General features: G+C 38.0%; 1 protein-coding gene across 1 annotated transcript in view; it reads left to right on the top strand.

Moving 5' to 3' along the window:
* The window catches only part of SYT10 (synaptotagmin 10), a 37,155-nt gene extending 21,343 nt beyond the window's left edge, over positions 1–15,812 (top strand). Inside the window, exons 4-7 of the mRNA XM_049821735.1 lie at positions 11,049–11,169; positions 11,530–11,701; positions 13,189–13,318; positions 14,431–15,812. Coding sequence (XP_049677692.1) covers positions 11,049–11,169; positions 11,530–11,701; positions 13,189–13,318; positions 14,431–14,502 — 495 coding nt within the window. The 3' untranslated portion in view covers positions 14,503–15,812. The remainder of the gene's footprint in view (positions 1–11,048; positions 11,170–11,529; positions 11,702–13,188; positions 13,319–14,430) is intronic.
* The last annotated feature ends 7,476 nt before the right edge of the window (positions 15,813–23,288 follow it).

Genomic DNA, 23,288 nt, shown 5'->3' with positions numbered 1-23,288 from the left:
ACTGGTATTTCCTCATCAGTTTGAGCATAAGCAATGTGTTTCCTAAGGAAGGAGAAATATGAGGGAGCAGAGCATAGTGGAGACAGTTTTCAAATTTGAATTCACAAAAACAGCTATTTATTTTGACTGCTGGGTCTACCAAACTAGTCTGAACAGCCTCCGGCACACCTCCAGAAAACTGCATCTGCGTATGCTTAGTGTGATCAAGCTCAGATTTCAGGTAAATTTAAGAACTGTGTTCTCAAGCTTAAAATTAGATCTGTGTTTAAGGTCTTGGAATAATAGCCCAGTAACAATTTTTTTTTTATTTATTCTAGCTTTGATATTATCTGTAATACTTCAGTAATGATTTAAATGCTCACTGATCCTTTGCAACAGGTGTGTGTGTGAGATTTTTAGCTGATAACTAGAATGGTTTCAGCAAATTAGAATCCCTGGACTGTTCATCACTGGCCTTGAGCAGATTGAAATGCCATACCAAATTATGCAGTTGGGAGAGATACTGATATACATCTGGATGAAAATGGTTGCTAATCTTGGCGCTGAATTCTAATACAAGTCTCTTCCTCATGAAGGGTTAGTACATGCAGTTATAGTGCTTAATTCACTCTGCTGGTGTTTTACTATGTATGAAGTTTAAGAGAAAGCATCAAGTTTTTGGATTTCAGCCTTTCAGCCAGTATAGTTTACAGTATTCTGTGTGTGTGAATAGGTTGTCTCCACTTTAACCATTAACAATAAACACATAAAATTGAGGTATCTTCTAGTATTGGGTGGCCGCATCAGCTTTCACAAGCCTTACACTATTCTCAGAAAAGTATGTAAGAAACTGATAGAATTGATTTTTCCTGGCAAAATGAAACCCTCCTATATGATGTCCTGTTAGTATATGTGCAGTGTGCTGTCTTGTGTTTTACTTCAGCTGTTTCATGTAGATTAAAAATGGTTAGTAATAAAGGTTTCTAGTTCTGCCATTTCAGAAAGTGTAAGATGAGGGAGACAATCCTGCACAGGAATAAACAGTGCATAAGATGTTAATCTATGGGGAATCATAGTCTTAAGCACCAGTTCTAAAGTTTACCAAAGTCACTAACTAGCAATTAAATAACTAACTAATGCTTGCCAGAGTCAACTGGACTCAGATTAAGTGTTGAAAAAAAAGATCCAGCTGGTTCTACAGTTAGTGAAAAGTAACTGTACTCCAGGCAAGCATGCTTTGGTGTTCATAAAGAATCTTCAAAAAACAAACTGGCTGTCTCAGTGGGAAGGTCCTTACTTACACAGTAGAGCATAGGAACCAAGATGCCATTCTGCAAATATATTTCTCTCATGCTTTTTCCTTCTTCACCTCTGCTCTGTCCTGTTGCATGTTCTGTGAAGTTTTTCAGTCTTTTGTTCAGACATGCTTCCTACATCCAGTGATTTGCTCATGGTGTTGCTAAATGATAGATGGTAGAAAATGGTAGACATGATAGATCAAAGGATTGGTCCAAAACTTAAAAAACACAGCAGAAGTAGCCTCTCTTCAGCTTTGAGTCTTTTACATCTCTTCCACGGTCAAAACTTTTCTATTCAGAAGGTAGAGTGAGGGTAAAAATCATTCCTATTACCCGCTTGGAAAGAACCTATTTTCATGACACAAGGCTCTGCAGTCTCAGAGTTGAACACCTACTAGACAGATTTACCAAAGAAATGCGCTGCAACATTTTACCAGTGAAGGAAGTTACCACAGGACATCAGGAGAGTCTCTGCTATGCAACGACTCTGTCAGTAGTTAACATCATTTTTAAAAAGATTTGCTGGCACATTCATAAATAGTTTTTATTTGGTACAGGAAATACAGTCTGGGGAAAAGCAGACTGGATGGTTGCACTGAGTCCTTCTGGCCGTAAAACCAATGACTCTGTGGGAATCTTGAATATTTTTGAATATTTTTTTTTGCTCACAATAGTAATTTGAAACTATTTTATAGAAGTGTGGGATTGGCACACACACACGCTCATTTTTATTCTTATGGTTTTCAACCGTTGATATTTATTATCTTTTGTAGTTTGTATTTTGTTTCTTTAATTTTTCATTCATATCATTGTTTCTCTCTTATATGTTGTGTTGAAAACCTACAGCTATCGTGTAATATATAGCATGTACCTGTTGTAAGTGCTAAGGCATTTTCATTTCTTAAAGTTAAATTATCAAGGTAAATTTGGTGTAAAATCGGTTGTGGAAAAAAAGTATCCTTGATATCTGATAGTATTAATATCCCTGAATTTTGCTTATACATGGGTGATTGAATTTTCAATAAATAATCCATCCTTTACTTCTCTTTGGTTGATTAATTAAAAAAAAGAAAAATTCAAGAGGCAGCTTTGGACCACCTGCGAAGGTTGTTCAGTATATTGGAATACTGTAATTCTTAATACACTTCAGGAAATTAATTCATAACACGAGAGAAACAAGTAATACCAAATGGACTGTTTAGTCAACATATCTAGCTTCTGGTTTTGTGAAGTGCTTGTGAGTTTTGCATACATCTCTGAGGTTTTGTTGCTATCAAAATATACTGCATACTTTTAAAAAAAGGAAACTCATTTATTGGAAATGCTAACAAGCACTTGAGTGCAAATATTCAGTGTTGTAAAACTGATTCGGCAAAAAGACCACCTTTTGTGATCTAACACTTTCTGGATGTAAAAGTTTAGTAACTTCCTATTACACTTTTTAAATTGATTGATTGCTTTGGAAATCTCCATAGTTTGCTGTTTCATAAGTGCATAAAAACTGGCACACTAGACCTTACTCTGAGTAAGGCAACAGTGGTGTAGAGCTGACAAAGATAAGTCATAATGATAGTCAAACTTTGAGGCCACATTATAAGGATTGTCCTATTTTCTAGTGTTCAAAGAGCAACACTATCAGGAAATGTTTTATCACCCGCAATGTAGTGGACTATGCCCTACTGTTAGCCATCCTCATCAGAACGGACTTAGACTGTTAGTGGTTTGGGGAATGTACATAAAAGCTTTAACACAATGTTAAATAGGTGTGAAAGAGGAAAGGCTTGTCAGTATAGAAACATTTATCATCTCTATAATGGGAACAGCCCCTTTAAAGCCAAGAATAGCTGGCACTTGTCATTTCTACTCAGGGCCAGTGATATAAAAGATTCATGCAATCACCTGCTTCTGAGTAGATGAGAGAATACTCTGTGTCAGTCTTTACAGGAAACATGTTGAGGTTTTTCGTTTAGGTTTGGGACTGCTGTAGGTCTGGGTGATAACTAGAAAAGATGATGAACAAAGGGTGGGTTTCTGTCCAGTTACTGAAAGTGAGGAAGGTTTCTATTATTATTGAATATTTCTTTTCATTTGAAATGAAAAATTATTGAAATATTCTGCTTCGCTAGAGCCAAACTACTACTTTCAGTACACCTTAAAAGTAAGAAATATTAGATGAACAAAGAAAATGGTTTCCTCAAGGGAAGTTAATATCTCTGTGTCCAGGTGGTCCCCTGGTAGCTACGCTAAGGTGCACGGCTTGACTGACCTGCTGTGCCCTAAGTGCCCTCTGAGTTTCTCACTGCAAATAGTCTCTTTGCAGTCAAGGCATTGCTGCTTTGGAAGAGCACCTTTATACAGGAAGCCCCATCCTTTTTGGTTTGTTCACGTGACGGTAGATGCCATGGTTAGTTCACAGAAGTGCCTCTGTTCTCAGCTGTTCTGAAGCAGGAATGGGCTTCCTCGCTGCCTGGCAAGATGAAACTACCCCCCTGGTGCACAAGGCAGATGGTTATGTACAGAGGGGGTGACAAAAGAAGCACCCAGGAGGCTTCCCGGGGTGCTATCGAGAGCATTCAACCTGCTGGACCCAGCGTGCCATCTCAAGGAGTCCTCTCTGTGCAATCAGGGCTGCAATCAGCAGCTGCGCTTACCCAGAGCAATCAGGATGGCGGGTGAAAACAAGTCTGAAGCCTCCACGCGTGAAAGACACAGTCATTACTGAGCACCAGGCCCCGCTGCTTCCATACTGTCTTCCACAGAGGCAAGAACAAACACAAACCTCATTGATTCATTTCCCAGGACAACAGCTCAATCCATAAGTGGCGCTGGGAGGAAGAAAAAGAGCTGGATTTGACATGCAAAGAATGACAGGAGAGGAAAATAAATATTAGCTGTGGGGACAAGGTTTCCAAAGGAAAATCCCCCTGAGAGCTGGTAGAATTAGCTCTCCAGTTTGAGCTTCATGTAGCTTTTGACAATCTCTGTGATAGCATAAATACCATCAAATTCTAAATGCATAGATGAGGGAACAGGCAGACTAGTAGATTTCTGCACTGCTCTCTCCTATCATTCTTTTAACTCTTGATCTATACTTCAAAACCAGAAATGTCTTAATACAGTCTTAGCTAACTGTCTGAGGGGACAGGTTTCCCTCTTCTTTTCTTTCCATCCAACCCCCAACTATTATCATTATGTTTTATTTTATCCCTGATTCTTGAAGCTTGAGGTCAGTAGTTTTTATTGGAAAGCAGGAATACATATAATATGCTTCTAAACAGAACAAGAAAAAGAGAGAGAGAAAAATCTGCCCTTTGGGGGAATTACTTTCCTGCAGTATTCAAGTAATCCAAAGCTCAGCCAATGCATTTTTCTTTAAACTTGCATACAATACAGAAACGCAATTTTCAGGGTGACTAAAAGAAACAGCTAAAAGTCTAGGAATGTAAATGCCTGAATAACTTCTTTGATATCTAGGAAATTATTATTAGTTAATACAGATGCTTGCTCAAAATACAGCAGGCAAATGAAGAGAAAAAAATTTACAAATGCCTTGTTTAGGAAACAAGTACAAAATAAATATCTGCCAACCTTAGTATTTTTGCTATGCTACTCTCACATACAATCTTTAAAACACCATTTAAATTACAATTAATAGGAAAGTAGTTCTGGATATTAAAATTGATATGAAGTATAAAACTTATTACTTACTGTGGATTATGATAATCTGAATGATAATGAATGTAGCAACAAGGAAGTTTTGAGGGGATTTCATTTCTAATGCAGTATTAGTTATGCAAATACTTGCATTTTAACCATGAAAATTAATGGCACACTAGTAACAATAAAAGTGTATAAATTTTTTAGTTCCAGTAACATTTATGTAGCTCATTGTAAGAATCCATAGCGAGTTGCTCTTTTAAGACTTTGTTTGAATTGCAAAACTTGAAAAACAAGTGGAAAAGAAGAAGAAACAAGCATCAGTAAAAAAATGGCCTAGAGTTCATTTGTGATCAAAAAAAGATGCAAAGATGACACTTTATTTCATATATCAGCTCCCTATAAGCTTTTCACTCCGTCTGGCATAGGAAACCAGTTAAGATCTGGGATTATACGAGGGAAATTATGGAAGTTCTTACTCTGTCAGTATAGTCAGTAAATAATTTCTCCTATTCATTTCAGAATTATGGGTGGTAATATGTGAGAAGACACTACCCTGAACATGGAAGGTTCTCTAACTTCCTCACTGAATTTGTGGAGGTTCCTAGCTGAAAGTTGTCTCTTCTATTGAATTTAATGGGAACAACTGGGAAAATTAATTGGAGTAAGGGACAGCAAAGCTTTCTCCAGCAACAACTGTTCTAAAAACTCAATCAGGATAATTGACGCTCTCCTGCAAGGGCTTCAGACTTCTCCTCACATCCCTCCTCTGTTTATCCATATTGTGAGTAGGGAGCACAGCCTCTGTAGAACGCTGCTACTTCTACTGCCCCTTCTTCTAGAGGGGGAGGCGACTCTCCCCCTCTGCTCCCCACCTGCAGTACTGCGTCCAGCTCTGGGACCCCCAACATAGAAGGACATGGACCTGTAGGAGCAAGTCCAGAGGAGGGCCACCAAGGTGATCAGAGGGCTGGAGCACCTCTCCTATGAGGACAGGCCAAGAGAGTTGGGGTTGTTCAGCCTGGAGAAGAGAAGGCTCCAGGGACACCTTAGAGCAGCCTGCCAGTACCTACAGGGGACCTACAAGGAAGACAGAGAGGGACTTTTTACAAGGGCTTGTAGTGACAGGACAAGGGGTAATGGCTTTAAACAAAAGAGGGTAGATTCAGGTTAGATGTAAGGAAGAAGTTCTTCACCGTGGGGGTGGTGAGGCACGGGAACAGGTTGCCCAGAGAAGCTGTGGGTTCCCCATCCCTGGCAGTGTTCAAGGCCAGGTTGGATGGGGCTTGGAGCAACCTGGTCTAGTGGAAGGTTGGAACTAGGTGATCTTTAAGGTCCCTTCCAACCCAAACCATTCTATGATTCTATGATAATTCTATGATTCTGCAGGCATAAGTGTGAAAATGAGAGCACTGGTGTCCATTGGGTCTGATAACAAAAAAAAAAATAGAATACGGACCTTTTTTCATCTGACTTTGCCAACCCCTGGACTGATTTCCCAAGAGCCCATAAAGCAGGGAATGTGAACAGAACCTTGGTAACCTAATGGAAAAAATTACTAGCACATCCACTCAGGTGTGGCAGCTTGTGCGGGGTGAGAATTTCGCTATTTGAAGAATCTGTATTCTATAGCTAAAAAAATCCGTGTTCATCTGAATAGCTGACATATGCATTTGAGATTAGTGTTTTCTTTGTTTTATTTTGTTCTAGTATTGCCATATCAGCAAATGGATTGGATAGTGAGGTAAACTGGAAGCCATAAAAATAACTGAAGCTGGTATAGCGCTTACCACTAGTCCAGTTCCTTCACTCTGTATGATGGCTTGTGTACGCAAAAGAGAAATAAATGAAGAAGAGATATTCAGTACCAAGAAATTCTACGTTTTGCATTAGTACAGCTGTGCTTGATGCTGGTTTTTTTGTATCCGTTATTGGTAGTCAGTGGGGGGAAATCATTATGAGCACCTGTAAAGCTAGCTGTTAATTGAAATCTAAGTTTAATTTAAGAAGAAAAAAGGAAAACTCAAACTAGGCATAGGAAAGAGATAACATTCCATGAGAGTTAATTAATATGATACATGTAAGAGAATCTGAAGCATAGTTAAAATATGCATGAATGGCAACCACTAAGTCCAGGCTTGTGTCTTCTGAGCTGCATTTTGTTTGAGGTGGACTGTACTGCAGACGTGATTGTTGAGGGCACTCTGTGCCTTGGCTTCCTCAGATTTGCTTGTACTGAAGGGTTCCTGTCAGATGACTTGTGTGAACTTAATTATCTAGTGTATTATAAAGTGGGAAAAATACAAATTTTCTAGAGCACTGGGATCCTGAAGTAATTTAAATCCTATTTTAAAATCTCAATTAAAATCAATAATACTTAGGATCCAGGGCATTTTAAAATGTCACTCGTGATAATCAATGTGGTAGACAAAGACCGCCATGAGAAGTTTAAATGCTGAGCCTTAATTTGTTCATTATTTAGGTCTGAACCGGTATTTTCAGCTCCAAATTCATGAACCTCTGGTGCTCAAGCTAACAAAAAAAGAGTGTGTGTGTGGGGGGGGGGGGGGAATGGTGATATCCCAATACCCAGTCTCTGATACTATCATATATATATATATATATATATGCATAATTTTAATCTTAATCATTCAAAAGAACATTTAAAAGTTAGTTAGTCTTGGGCTTCACCCTGTGTGATTGATTTCCAAAGAATATTTATTTTAGTGATGCATTTTAATATCTTAATCCCCAGTTGCCTTACGACTTGTAGAGGTCCTAACAAAATATAGTTCAGTCAAATATGAAGACCACCAATCTTGGCAGATACTCAGAGTAGAAACTGATTAAAAGTACTAGGACTTTCTATTCCTTACTAACCAAAAAGACACCGTCTACAAAACTGTCAACAAACATCAGATGCCACAAGTAGTACCAAATTAAATTAAAAAGATAAAATCATCAGAGTTGTTTAAAGGATTCTGAAAGAACTTGTGCTTTAACTCAACCTGAGGACTGTGGGAACTCCTAGTCTTTGGTGGCACTCTGTGACAACCAGTTCTCTCTGCCAGGAATAGAGTTAAATGGTACCTACGGACTAGTGCAGGGTAACTACTAATTTTATTTCTAGCCCTTTGATCTTACAATGAGTGACTCATAAATGTCTTTGATATAGACAAGAGCGTTGATTTGAAATAATACCTATTCTAGTCTACTGTAGAATTTATCTATTGAAATAGTGCATAGAGCAACATGACTATTGTTCAACAATAAGAAAATCAGACATTTCAGGGCAGCAGAAGCCACATTTTTTCCAGGTATAGGTCACAGGTGTCAGAAAATGCCTGCATAAACAGTGGAGTGGTAGAAAGCCTTTTCCCAATCCTAAAACCATCCCTTGCCACTTCAAACTGAGTAGTCAGTACACAGGTTACAGCTCTCTGGTAACTTCAATACATCTGCCCTTTGGACAGTCTGCTGTGCAGAGTGTAAAGATTCCCTTTATTTGTTGTCCAAGTATTTATTTTTGCATTAAGGCATCTTGCTTATTCATTGCATGGTCAAAAACACTGGGTTTGATTGCAGGGGATTTTCCAAGCTCTTTTTCAATAGAACTTCAGTACATGGTGTTCAGAAAGGAAAGAAAAAGGACTGAGCATAAGCCTCAAATGGTTGCTATTTTGTTAAACACTGCTGCTTTTCTCTGCTCTTCAAAAAGTGCAGTAGAGTAACCACCATATGGAGTTTTGCAAGTATTTTGAGCAACACTTCTTTTAAAGTATTTAAGTCATGGTAAATACTCCTGTCTGTGTTCTTGTTTATCATTTGAGCTCAGCCAAACCTTTGAGTGTCTATCCAAATTCTCTTCAAAAAGAAATAATAGAATATTCAAGTTCATACTCCACCTTGCCAAAATTATTTTTTCCCTATTCACCTACACAAGTCCTCTCTCTGAAGAAGGAAGAATTAGTCCATTTTATGAGCTGCCCACTGTGTTTTATGATCAAACCCATCTTCAACACCTCTATCAACATAGGCCTTAAACTTTGAAGCACCAGATGTGGGGGAACTATACTTGCTTTTCAAACAAAAGAGTCAGATGTCTTTGACATATGGATATGAGGAGCAACAATCAGACTGAATTCAGAAAGTAATACTAGTAACAGAAGCTGTGCTTAAACCGGATTTCAGATATGACAAAAACTGTAAAATATAGAGAGAGCACTTGCCACTTTAACAAATGAGTGAAAGAATTACACTTCATTTGTTCAAGTTTTATTTATATTTTCTGAAACAGAAAAGTGAGTTTGTTAATGTACTCTGTGGCCCAAAATTCTGCGCTCTGTGTGGCAAAGTAAGGGGTTGGGCTAAGGAGATGTCAAACAGCTGTATTTATCCTATGTGGACTGAATGAGCTAAATCATTTTGAAATCTTGAGAAATCTGAAATCCTGACAAGCATGAAATTTGCCCACAGCGTATGTTCAAGTGTATGCTTATCAATCTATTAATTCTCAGAACAGAATCCCAGCAAAATGACTGAACATGTGAATTGACCAATGTACACAAAAGTCAATATTTTATTAACAGTGCAACAAAGAATTCAAAGCTATTTTAAAACTGGATTCTTCAATATAAAGTCTGCAATGCAGGGGAAAAAGAAAAGCAAAAAAACCCCAAAAAACCTTGAGGCATGTGATTAAGTCCATCTTTACTCGAGAAAGATCTGAAGTACCTGTTTCAATTTAGACAGAGTATTAACCCAAAGGAAGTCAATAAAACTGTTCATATACACAACTGAAAAATGTGAACAAGAAGCCCCAGTCTGTCTCATAACTATAAGTAATGTATTTGTCATCTACACAGCAATCATTATTTTAGTATATATAATTTAAAAATACATCATGCTTGCCTTCTGATGCTAGAACAGCTGTACCATAAATACAGCAGTTCTCAAACAAATTTTGTACTCTCAGGGTAGCTGTAGGTTTGACAGATAAAATATTAAAACTGAGATATTAAAAATAAGCTTTTAGTAGTAGTCAAAAAAAGTCCTTTGAGATCACATGAGCATGCTTGAGAATGGCTGCCTTACAGAAGTGACTTCCTTACACACTCCTTACAAGCTCATATTTAAAAATCCTGAGTTGTTCTTAATATGCAATTTTCTTTGGGCTTTTTTGGGGGGTCTATTTAAAATCTTAGAAAAACAGGAACAATTTAGAACATAACTAACTTCTCAACAACTAAACTTTTGTGGTATTTGGATAATTACATAATTGTGAGAAAAGGAAAAATAAGAACTGAAGGAACCTCTCTTCCTTAGATTACATTTCTCAAGTGTTGTACCATCTGAACTGTATAGCAACATCATATTGCATGAATTCACAGCACATTGTCTCAACATAGAAACCATCTCTTTATGAGGATTATTAAGGTTCCTATAGACCTTATCCATCTTTCTGAGTATATTATCCTCCAAAAAGCTGCAATTAAGCCAGGGAAGTTGTAGGTGCTACTCTTTTACTTTGCTTTTCTTCTAGAACAGAGCAACCCCTCAAAGCACAGTAAGAGCAATAAAGCTAGCAACTTTTACAGGTGTGTTCATCTTTTCAAAGCACTTAGATAGCATAAACCTTTTGTATGCATATTTTTGTGCAGAAATAAATCTCCTACATGAGTTCCAGTGGCTAATAGGCATGTAAATGTGTGTGATCTAAATATCCTACCAGGGTTGGGGATGAGGGAGTCTGAGTTTTTTCAAGAGCAGAACTTGACATTCTACATTCAGCAGACTGTGTGAAATCATTTGTGTGGATTCAACACGAGCATATCAGGAATCCAGAAAGTTTTGGCTCTGCTTTTGTTTTAACTTCTCAGTTTAGTAATTCTAGATCCTGTCACTAAAATATTATCCTATTGGTATTCTTTCCGTATTTTATAGGAATAAGAAATATAGAAATAATTTCTGAAAATTGTTTGTGACCTCTTCAAAAGCATCTGAGGCTGCAAAAGAAGTCTCTCCATGTTAAAAAAGGAATTCTAAATTTTGCATGATCTGAACAGAACTGTTTGCAGGATGGTCAGATTTCTAATCATTGCTTTTCTTTTTCAGGAAAGCATAGATTTGGGTGAGATCATGTTTTCCCTTTGTTATTTGCCTACTGCTGGGAGAATGACATTAACAGTCATCAAATGTAGGAATCTCAAAGCAATGGATATAACTGGCGCATCAGGTGAATCTACCTCTCTTTCAAATAACAAGGCAGAGTCTATTCAGGGAGGGGACAAATAAGAACTCTTTGGGTTTTGTGTGTTTAACATGGTTGTGAAATGGAAGTAGCAGGAGAATGGGTACAAGCCCTGTTCAGATCTACTGGCTATCGTTGGTCTGGCAGTCAGCATGTCTGCTCAGAATGCCTACATCTTTCCTTTGCATTGACAGCACATTGAAAGCAGTGTTTGCCAGGGTCATTAAAATCTTTCTAATTTTTTATCTTCTCAATATGACATTCCGACAAGAAAATATTGCTTTTATGCTACACATTTGAATGACTTTGAGTCCAAATGCACACAACTGATTATCTGTTACTCAGATCCATATGTCAAAGTGTCACTGATGTGTGAGGGTCGAAGACTGAAAAAGCGGAAAACGACCACAAAGAAGAACACGCTCAATCCCGTTTATAACGAGGCCATCATCTTTGATATCCCTCCAGAGAATGTGGACCAGGTCAGCCTCTCCATTGCAGTGATGGATTACGACCGGTAAGCACAGTTTGCTTTCTGACCATTAATCTTCTGCGAGAAGTTACTTGATCATTGCAAACGACTGCTTTCCACCACCTTGAACTTTCAAGTAGGTTCAATGTCACAAAAGATAAAGCCTTTGGGTCTTTTCCTGAAGAGGTTTCAAGCTTCCACACCTTTTAGAGCTCAGGCCATTTTAACTGTGTTATCAATAACTGTGATGACAAAGAAACATGGCTCAGTCCTCTTACAGGCCACTAGCCTTGGCATACATTTCTGTCCCCATCTGGTGGCTAGACTACGTAAAAGCTTTATAAATCAGGTATGTCTCCCAGCTTAAAAAAGACCCTCACACCTCTAAGTTCTATTTAAATGGCAGGTATTTGAAATCAAAGTAAATTTGGATGATTAAAAAATAATTAGATGTTAATTACCTCATTGAATTAAGTCATAATTAATTCTTGGGTTGACTCAATAAAGAAGCTTTGTAACCTTTGGGTTTAGCCCTCACTGATAACATATCTGAGCCTGAATTATCTGTATCCACATCTAGAACTGACAGAAAGAGAATCCTGCTTAGAGTGGCTCAAGGAGTGCAGGTTAAACTAGACACTGACTGACAGAAACATGCCCGTGCCAAGTCTGCTTCATTCAAGTGCTATTAGTAATGAGCTCCTGAGATTGCAGGGCAAATAAACAGTGAAAGACCAATTTAGGAAAACGAATCTTCAAATTGTTTTTCCTTGCCATCAGATTTCTGATCATCCTCCAACTTCTGTCAGGAAGACTTTCTCAGTCAGATGTGAAAGGGGCACTGTGATGCCATTAGGGGCAGAAGAGCACAGCACCTTGCACACTGCCAGTCCTCTTTAGTTGCTCCTTTCCAAGCATTTGCTAAGAGGAAGTTAGGAAACATTATTCTAAGGTACATATAGGCAACGTAGAGAAAATTACTTTCTGGAGTCCCTCAACAAGTTTATGGCACTTCCAGGAGTATGAAGTATTAAGGTGTAGCCTATTATAGCTATGCCTCTTGCCTTTCACATTTTTGACTGAAGTTCCAATGACCACAGCAGTTAGAGCTGGGAAATAGAGTGTGAAATGATGTCTGAAGGATTTGCAGCAGGAAATGTATTCCCTACCATTTTCCTTCACCTTCCTCTCCCACAAAATTTAAGCATGCTTTTCTTCTAGATCATTTGGTGCATTATGGTCCTTTTCTGTCCTTATGTCTTTTAGGTTGTAACATTTTAATGGCAAGGGTTAACTTTTCATTGCTATTTTATAACTGCTAGAAGCACTCTGGTAGTGGCTGGAGGTTTTTGATGCTAACATTACAGAACTTAATATTACTATATTACCACTAAAACTAATATCTGTAATAAATAATGTGGAAACTTTGGGCATGTATTCTGTGCTGCACTAAACCAGTAAACAGAATTATACATCAGATGTTATTAAAACTATTTTTATTAAAAAAAATTCTGCCTCTCTGCAATTCTCAGAGTAGGGCACAATGAGGTCATTGGGGTATGTCGGACAGGAATTGATGCTGAAGGGCTTGGAAGAGATCATTGGAATGAAATGTTGGCTTACCCACGTAAACCAATAACTCACTGGCATCCACTAGTAGAGGTAAGAAGTAGCGAAATTTTCTCCTTCTCAGTATATTGAATTTTTTTGTCTCTCTCACACTTAGGTGCTTCTGAGAATCATGAAAATCAGTGCAGCATCTATGGAGCAGCTATAAGATCCTTAACACAACCTAAATCTAGTTGCATGGGTTTACTGATTACTTAAATGTGCCATTTCAAACGTTTCCATGATGTGCTGACAGCATTGTAAGATTAAATTAAGACATTTAAAATTTCCAGAGGTTATGGTAAGGAGCTTACATCCACTTAGAAGAGACCATTTGCAAGTATTTCTAAAGCAATCATTTCCTATTCAGAAACCTTTAGCACGAACAGTTATGTTGCAAAAAACATTAATCTGAAACTGGCCTGCTAATTAGGCTAAATTGAGGCAACATACCAGCAGGTACCTTCAGAGTTACTCAAACAGACACTTTTGGGAAATTTATTCAAATGCATGGGGGATTATACGTACAAGTGCCTGGGCTTGGTCTCTCTTCAACCTGCTGTGACCACATCTTACCGTTTTTCTGCGTGCAAAATGCTCACAGCTTTGGATTCAGAAAGATGCATATCGAAGCTTCAAGGAGCAGCAGGCCCTGTTCTGGGACACAGAGGACACACTGTTTAGCCCTTCCCAAAAGCAATCTCTGTAGAAAAATGAGTTGAGGTCTGAGGTATCACGGTCCATTAGGTTTCCCCATGGTGTAGCACGTGGCTGCACAGCATGTCCAGTGAGAGGTAGAAAAAGCCCAAGAGCAAGGCTTCAGTAACACACCTACAGAAGAGTGTGAGGGCAAGGAAACTGAGTCAATGCAGCAGAGAAGCCTCTTTTTAGAGGTTCATGTCTCTCTCTGAATTATGTAAGTTTGGAGACAGAGGTACCATCCCTGATTGGTGAAATAAACCCACTCCTGTGAAATGAGTCAGAAGCATTTTTAGGAAGTCATTTTAGGAATTGTCTTTCCATTATTAGTTCTGCCAGAGACTTTGATCCAGAAAGGTTCTAGATATGATTTGTGTTCTTCTTTGAGGGAGTCTTTCATCCTCTGAAATGAGTGTGATGCACAGCCAGATATGATGACATTTGTAAAACTAACACTTTTCTTGCAGTTACCTGGCCGAGCAACCAGTTTTGATAGCCAGGGATCTTGTTCATCACCAAAACCACCGCTTACGCCCTAGGGAACAAGAGTGGATTCATCGTGTTCAGTGTCCAAAGCTCCCTTGTAGCTCACATCTACATAAACAGAAGGTTTGGCTTCCGCAGATGAACTGTATCCATATTTTTTTATTAAAATACATTTTTCCTATTCTAAGTCTTATATTACAGTTTATAATAATTTCTTAATGTATGAACGAAGTTGACTTGAGCCAAATATAACCCTTCCTCATACGAATTCATTCACCTGTTTTCTCGCTGGCCCATGTCCAGTGTCATATCCAAGCAGTGTTTTGATATGACCTATATCTTTGCATAGACAAAGAAATCAGAAGAAAAATCCCTTAAGCAATTCAAAACCACTGCAGCTTGTAACACCTAATTCTTTTGAGGGAGAACAAATAGTCATATATAGCTCATGTAGTAAGTTTCTTCTAAATTGCACTAAATCCTGTATGACTTCTCAAGATAACACTTCAAACTGAATGTTGCATGAAAAAACAACTGTTGTCATGTTTCGAGTGTTTGGAAAATCAGTTCATCCCTTGGGCAGGGAGGAAGGGCTGATCAAAAGCCCACTGAAGCCAACGAGAAAGATCCTACTGGCTTCACTGGGTTTTAGTTCAGCCTTTATGGAACAGGTCTTACAACTGGATCTATGCAGTTATAATCTTCCAGCAATCAAGATGCCTGCTGCCCCTGCAAGAACTCGTTAGCGTGTCCAGCAAAACACCCGGGCAGGGGGCTGCACTCAGCGGCCGTTTGGCTCCAGCTGCCCACCGGCTGAGGAAGAGCTAGCTCGGATGTCTCTGCGTGGCACTGACCAGCGCACGTACGGGTATCGTTGTGGAAAGCTAATGTGTCTGCAATGAGTTGCGTGGAAGTTGATGCAGCTCCACAGAGATGTAGGTGTCTCCTGATGAGGTGCATCCAGCCCCTTTGGAGCAGCCCATTTGCTGCTGGCATCATGCAGTCCTTGCTTGGTCTTTACGCAGGTCAAACTGTAGATAAGAGAATGCTCTGAAGTGAAGGGATTGATTTAACGCGGTTTAGCTCTTCAAAAAATTGGCCAAAACTGCAGTTGCACACAACATTTTTCTGGTTCTTGATTTAATGTGACGGTATTAGATTTCTCTGAAGTTATTTTGAGTAAGTGCATAGCTCAAGTGGAATAGTTTCTGGTCCCTGGCTGGATGTCTCTAGAAATATATGCTAAATATGAATTTGAGATATGTTTTGTGTCAATATATGGAGAGAGAAATTGAAATGTAGCAATTTTATAAACTCGTAAACTCATTTATTAGAATACACAGTGACAGCAAATGCAAAAAGTATTGGCTGAAGTGAGCTGCTTTAAAAACTGGAAGAGTTTTGTGGATTTAGCTCTTTTTAACACTGCAGTTGACCTCAATCAGATAGTTAGTTTCTTCTTTTCTTTTTTTCTGTTTGTTTTTTTTTTTTTTCTTTCTGCAAAGACCATGGCAAAGACTGCATGATTGGGACTGAGATTTTGAAAGCTGAACTGCAACTACAAAAAAATTGAGGTGATGGATCTGTTTGTATCTTTGTCGTGTATAAAGAAAACTGAGAAGATCGTATTTTCCAAAACAGAAGAAAAGTGTCATACACAAGAAAAATGTCAATGGAAGATTGATTTATGATAAGGGAAGAATTTGTGAGAATTAATCAGTTATGAAGGGAAAAGGCAGTTTAGACAGCCTTCTGAAGAACCGTTTTAGTTTGGTTAGTTTGGGCTGGTGACACAGCATACGTTTATGAAGATCCAGTCCCCCCATTCCACGAACTAATCTCTAAGACAGTGAAATATGCCTTGAAGTGTCTTAACTGCTCCAGGAAAGTTAGGAATGCTGGTCTTAACGTTGCAGGTGTTTCTAAGGCAAAAAAAGGAGGTAGGTTTTATACCTTGCCTTCTGTGCCTACAAACATAGCAAGCGAGCAAACAAATAAATAAATCTTTCAGACATTCTTTACAAATTAAAAAAAAAAAAAGGCTCCAGCCCAAGTTTTCGAATGTCTGTTCCAGGTTGCTATTCGTGGCATCTAGACAGACATAGTTTTTCCCAGAGAGGGTTGGTAATGCTGTACACTGATCCTCCCTGCTCAAGATTGTATTTTCATCACCATAAATACAGAGCAGGCTTGCAGAATTTCATTCCTCTGTTTGCTCTGGGTGAGTAATTTTTTAAACAGGAGAACAATCTCTCCTCTGTGGGTTTTTTTTCCTCCCATCATTGTTCTCACCACGAGATTCTGTGGCCTAGATCATTTTCATCATGATTTTGCAAGGTTGATATAGAAACAGAGATAGATATATGTATGTGGAGATTGAAAAACTATTTTGTGTATACATTTATCTTAATATAAATTATATCAGCGGTGGCCTTTGTGGCCTAGAAAATACTTTTTGTAATGTGGTACTGTAACAGTTAACTAAATATTCTTTGCACTTTTTTGCACCTAATATCCAAAAAGCTAACAATTTCACAATCAAATGTAGCATAAGTGTTCAGCAATGAGCGACATCTTTTTAAATATTTCATTGTTCTCTATGAGTATCCTATATGTTTCATCATAAGTAGTAAGGTATTTCAAGATTCATTTTCTCAGATTTAAATTGTTGTCAAACACCAAAGGAATAATAGCTCAGTTTGTGCCCTCTTGTTGTGTTATTTTTGTTATTGTTAATAACATAGTGAGTGACTTCCGTGTCTAAACTTGATTTAAGGGTGCTCTGCATCTAGGAGAAATCAGTCTGCAAAATTATTAGGACATCTAACTTCCAAAATGATCCCCTAATTAATTATTTTTAGTCCCTTATCACTAATTAATAGAATTTATGCAAAAGATTATATTTTTTAGGTTTTTTCTGCTGTTTTCTTAGCTCTCTCACAAGACTGGGTATTTATTTAGTATAACCAACCCATTGGCTTTACAGCCTGGTTCACAAGTTACTCTCTGAGCATACTCACAGAAGCACCAAGTAAAAGCTTAGCACAGTTTTAGTCAATTAATATGTTGCTTTAGATATCTCTTTATTAAGAAATTTAAAATATTTTAATTTGGAGAAGTTATAAACTCCATGCTCCCATCCTGAATATTTTTTTGTTGCTTATCCATATTTCTGCCATATCACAAACATTAGCTTAATTTGAGCAAAATCAAATCTGGCAAATGGTTGGTGTAAAATATATTGTAGTAATTTTACAACAGTTTTGAAAAACTCACATTCCTAAAAGCCTGAGTTATTTTTATTGAAATGATTTACTGGAAACAGTAACAGTACTTAATAAGAATTGTATTTTGCACTGTAGAGCTTTTTTATACATTCACAACAGTAAACCACAGAACTGTACAGAAAAAGTACATGATGGATTAAGTGGTTCCAGGGGAGCTGTTAAATTTTTGTATTTATTTTCAATAATGCACTGTAAAGTGAAAAAGCCCACATACAAATGTATCTAATGAGCCATTCCAGTCTTTTGGGTAAATATTGTTTTCAAGCAATTGTTTCCCTTCCCCACATTAGATAAGTTTTCAGGGACCATTAGATTTGCTCTAAGCAACCATAAAATTGTTATTAGGTCTATGCAAAATGTTAAGCAGGACCCTGAACCGCAGGTAGATTTAGGATTCTAGTGGCACTGCAGACAGTAGCATAGGTGAGCATATGCTCAATAAGATCTAAGGCGCGTATCGGACTCTGTGATCTCAATGTCAGATCACTGTATTGTATAATTTTGCTGATAGCACCCTTCCCCTCTCTCTCCCAGCAAGTAACCGTCTCTTTCCCCAGCACCTTTGTCTGTATTAGGCTTGGGTTCAAGCAGTAGAGACCTCACCCTTACTCTTGTCTGCAGTGCTGAAAGCTGACTCCCGGCCTTAAGAAAGTAGTAATATGGAACCTGTGGGGTCTTGACCAAAAGGTGTAGCGGAGCTACGTTGCTCATTTTCATTCTACAAAGAGCCGTCAGAGAAGTAACTTCCCTCCTCTACAGTCCCTTATGATCATCAGACATTTAGAAATCAGTAATCCTGTTGGGTTTTTTGCTTCTAGCAAGCACTAAAAGAGCAATATACATATCTCAGGGATATGTATATTGGTCAGGGACAGAGAAAGTGGCCAGAACCAGTAAGATAAAACAAACCTTAGTATATCAGGACAAAAGTTCCCCTGCGGAATTTCTTCTTCAATATATGGAATTGTTTTGACTTCTTATGTTTAAGTAATGAAACTATACATATTTCTTAAAGAATCACAACCCCATTCAATATTCTTGAAGAAAATTTTGAGCAAACATGAAATGTTTTCACTGGGATGGTTTTTTTTCTGAGGGAAAAAGCAATTACTTTCCAATCTCTTTCTATGGATGCATTTTTTGAGCAATATTAAGAAAACTTTAAGTTTCCAAAAAAGACTTATTTGATCCATCCATTTCTCCTATTTCTCAGTTTTTTTAATTAATTTTTAATCCTTTTAAAAGTTTTTAACATGGTGATGCACAACAAATACATGGTAGTGTAGTTCCAAGATTATTTTGCTATATCTTTTTAATCAATTAACTGCTTGTATCTTATAAACTTTTATATGTACTAACTTTTTATTACACTCCATTAATTTAACAAGCTTTATACATCTGAAACCATTTGACTGTATTTTTAAAGTGTGTAAACATTTAAAAGAAGGGTGAATAACTCTTTTAGAACTCAGTAGCAGAGTTCTCCTCCTGCTGAAAATGGCAACTTTTTCAGAGATCCAGAAATGTGCCTGTAAAATTTGAAAACCAACTTATTAGAACATGCAAAAATCTAGATTTGCACATACTAGTATTTGCACTCGCAAAATGTGTAATCATTAATATTTAGCACTTCTATTACAACAGAACATCCACGCCTAATCAGAAATATGTTTCAGTTTGTCATAAATACTGGACAAATCTGCACTGACTGACAGTTCCTTGACCTGAAAAGTTCATATGACTTTATTTCTACAAATGAACACACTTGAAAATTCTGTAGGTGTTAAAATATGACTTATATGTTAATTAGACAGTGAGGTGACTTCTGGACAAAGCTTATATAGTATGTTAGACCATCCAAAATATGGATAAAATATAGTATATATGACAGGAATATTAATGCATGATTTGATGGAAAGTTTTCTCTCTCATTCACACCACAGCTGAGACTCAGTTTAACCCTTTGCTCAAGATTCACTTTCACTTAGCCTCTGAGGCTTGCCAGTCTAAACTGAGCGCTCTGGTGTCAGAAAATAGCTAAATCACAGCACAGAGCAGACTGCAGAGCTAAGAAAGACAAAAGAAAATGTGGCAGTAGACGCACAGCTATTCAGTGCAACTGCAAACACTCTGAAATGAAAAGCCTTCTTTCAAAACTGGTGATCATTACAATATTCTTATCACTTGTCCTTTCTTTCTATACTGTAAAGCAGGAAGAAAAGGGGGTGTTCCTGAAGAAGAGTCAGCATTAGGCATAGGAGTTAATTGAGGTGCTGATCACAGCCATTTGCCATTTCCAAGGCAAATAATACCTTAACTTCAAAAAGTGTCTTTTGTGTACTCGTCCAAATGAATAAATATCTCCTGCCCAATTCCCCTTTTCCTCAGCCCCAGCTGGAAACTGGCAGGTTTTTAACAGCACGTAGGAAACCAAGAGCTGGAACTCTAAGAGAAGGTGAAGCTGCAGGTGGGATTTAAATATCACAGAGGAATCTGGCCAGGAAAATGGAACTAACACCTTCAATCTTGTGCTCAGTGCTAGGGGATGCTTGATGATAGCAAGTGCTCAGGGCTGTGATTTTATGTTTTATCTGATAGTACCTCTACAATGTTGCTGTTGCTGGGAAACCTCTTCTTTACTGGCTCAGAAAGGAGAATGCCTCTGGAAGGGCACAAAGCGTGTTAAATTTGCAGAACAGGAAAAATCAATTAAAGCGTTGCACTGTACTGTCATGAGGACTATTCACTCTGCCGATACGAAGGACAAGCGCTGGTGCCTTACTGATCCAAGGGAGGACATTTGGTACGGTACTCTGTGTTGCTAAGCCCATGTTGGTGAACTGTGTTAGTACTAGTGAAGACATTGTCAAAATATAACTAATAAATATAAATACAGGTCTTACAGGTTATCAGAGTACCAACGCTTTCTCCAGTGGGAAAGACATACTGACTCCCTGACACGTAAGTCAAGACAGTGTGCTCTGGAAGTTAGATCTGCAGGAAGTCACAGAGCTGCTGTGATGAAAGTGAAGCTGCTCTGTAATAATTTATGAATACAATATGTTGACTTGGTTATTGGTCTTGAATTAGGTGAGTTCAATAAGTAGGCTGTAGGGAAAAAAAGAACAGGCAGGAAACATTTGGTAAGGGAGTGCCTCTTAAAAGAAAGTGAGATTTACAAAATGTTAATGCCCATCCTGGTGGCCTGGGAGATTCTACCGATGCTACAGCCAATCTGAAAAATGCACCTCATCTAAAATGGTGAAAGCCCAAGCAGGCATAGGAAAAAAAGCATAGGAAAGATCAAGAGTTCTGTTTCAGAACAGACAAGAGTTATGTCCGAGCAGGCTGGGATGCGAGGTGTTGCTACAGTCTGCAGAGAAATTAGGCTGGGTTACTCTCCCATTAATGGATGGGAAAGCTTAAGGCAGGGTAGATATTCATATAGACTGTTACTTTCAAATCCATTTATCTGAACTATTTAAGTTTACATATTTAAGCTTAAGTATTTAAATAACATTCTGTTTTTAATGAAGTGGAGCATTCACAGACTACCTGAAAGAAAAGCAAATCCATTCAGACTGGGTTACCACAATTACTACAGGCAGACACAGACAGTACGCCAGAGCATAATTACAGGAGAACTGTGAAATCCTGCCTCTCCCCTGGATAGGTGACGTCAGGAAGCCTGACATGAAACGAGAACTGAAGACAGACCAAGGCAAGGATGAGGCTACAGCTGTTTCATGACAACTTCAGAGATCCCGATCCCAGAGGATTCTCAGTGCAAAGAGCGCTGGTAGTTGCTCATGGCACATCCTCCCCCTCCAGTGTTTCTCCTGCAGCATAACTGAGGCAAAAAAGGCGTATTGCCAGCATGTGCTCAGGCGCATTCCTCTCTAGATGCTGTAATAGCCTCCTATTTATTCGCACCTGGCATAAGTTTGAAAATCTCCAACAGGTGAAAAATAATTTTTATATAATGTCACCTCTTCACATTTTTAAAGCTTCTGACAATCAGTACTTGAATTACCAGTAGGAAACACCTCTGAAAATGCTGCTGTGATACACAAGGTACTGGTTTTGTTTTCAAGTCAAGCCTAAAGTAATGTCACGCAATGGTGGACGAGTCATTGTGCTGTTGCAGGTGCTAATTCTCGAATGACTCACAAAACCGAAGTCATAATTATGGTGTATTTCTCACTTAATATCCCACAGGTCTTTGTGTGTGAACACGGTCCTGGAACGGATGTTTCAGACAAATCCCATCCCCTCCTGTTCTTCCCATTCATGGAGGTTCAGCTGAATAATGAATTCTTATTCCTTTGTCCAAAATTGTCACGTAGTACTGGGTGTACTGGGATTGTTTCACCCTGGGAGTGGCTGCCTCTCACTGAAAATCAGAGTGATCAATAGAGGACCATTACTTCCCTCACCACGGTTTTCTGAGGCTTAATTGCATAATAATAGTTATGAGGGAAATGACTGCATAGTTGAACAAGACAGAATTGCCAGCTGTAATTATTTTTGGCAAATGGGTATGTGTGGATGGGTGTGTCTTTCTTCTTTATGTAAATGGAGATTTGGCTACCACAGAAAATGAAAAAGGAGATTACGTAGACACTCCAAAGAGCACTTTACGCTCTTATATTGATTTCTTTCAAGCTTCATGTAGTATAAGTGTTTAATGATCTTAATTATCCTTATAGCAAAAGAACTTGATTCATTTATTTAAAGCTACAATCTTTTCAGTTCTTAGTCCACCAAGATAACTTTGGGCCAGAGAATCAAAATCACTAATGAAAAAGTATAGCTTTATCTTAGCCAGCAGCTGAATCTGCACAGCTAGACCTTTCCTGTATTACTCTGAAAGGAAGCCTGGCACTATTGCACTTTAGCTACTTGCCAGTAGCAGACAGACAATTGTAGGTCGTAGCCAGGTTTCAGAGAAGCTCTGCGGATTAACCTCTAAAATCTTGGGTCTGATTCTGCATGCCCTCCAGAAACAGGGCAGCCTGTGAAGTCAAAGAGCAGTCCTACCTAAAGAGGGCTTGATAATAAGAAATCTGTTCTGAGAAAAGAGATTTCAAATTATTCCAAGGCATCTTTTAAAGATTTTTGCCTTGTTTTCTGTACTGTTGTTAAAAATTAAATTTTTCTTAAGACAAAACTTTATAATTTAATCTCTAGCAGGGCAAAAAGTGGTACTAAGGTACCAATCTACTCATGCACTGAAAATAACATTAATGCAAAAAAAAAAAAAAAGTTTCAAAAAGTCTTTTAGCAAAAATATCTGTGACAGCAAAATATGAAGATGCAGATGAAAAGACATTTTTCTTTTTCTGTGATTTTTTTTTTCTTTTTTTTAAATAGAATTAGAATACTTCACCTCCCTTTTTTGGGCTATCTCAAGAAAAACACAAAATGGTAAATGTATCTAATGTAGCTTTGATATTTATTGAAATAATATAGCACAAAAAAGTGATTCATTTCAGCCTTTTAAGGTGTAGTTTTAACAATACACATTTATATATTTTGCATTACTACAAAAG

This window comes from Accipiter gentilis, chromosome 18, assembly GCF_929443795.1.
Source record: "Accipiter gentilis chromosome 18, bAccGen1.1, whole genome shotgun sequence".
NCBI lineage: Eukaryota > Metazoa > Chordata > Aves > Accipitriformes > Accipitridae > Astur > Astur gentilis.
This window is presented reverse-complemented; position numbering and strand designations above follow the sequence as displayed.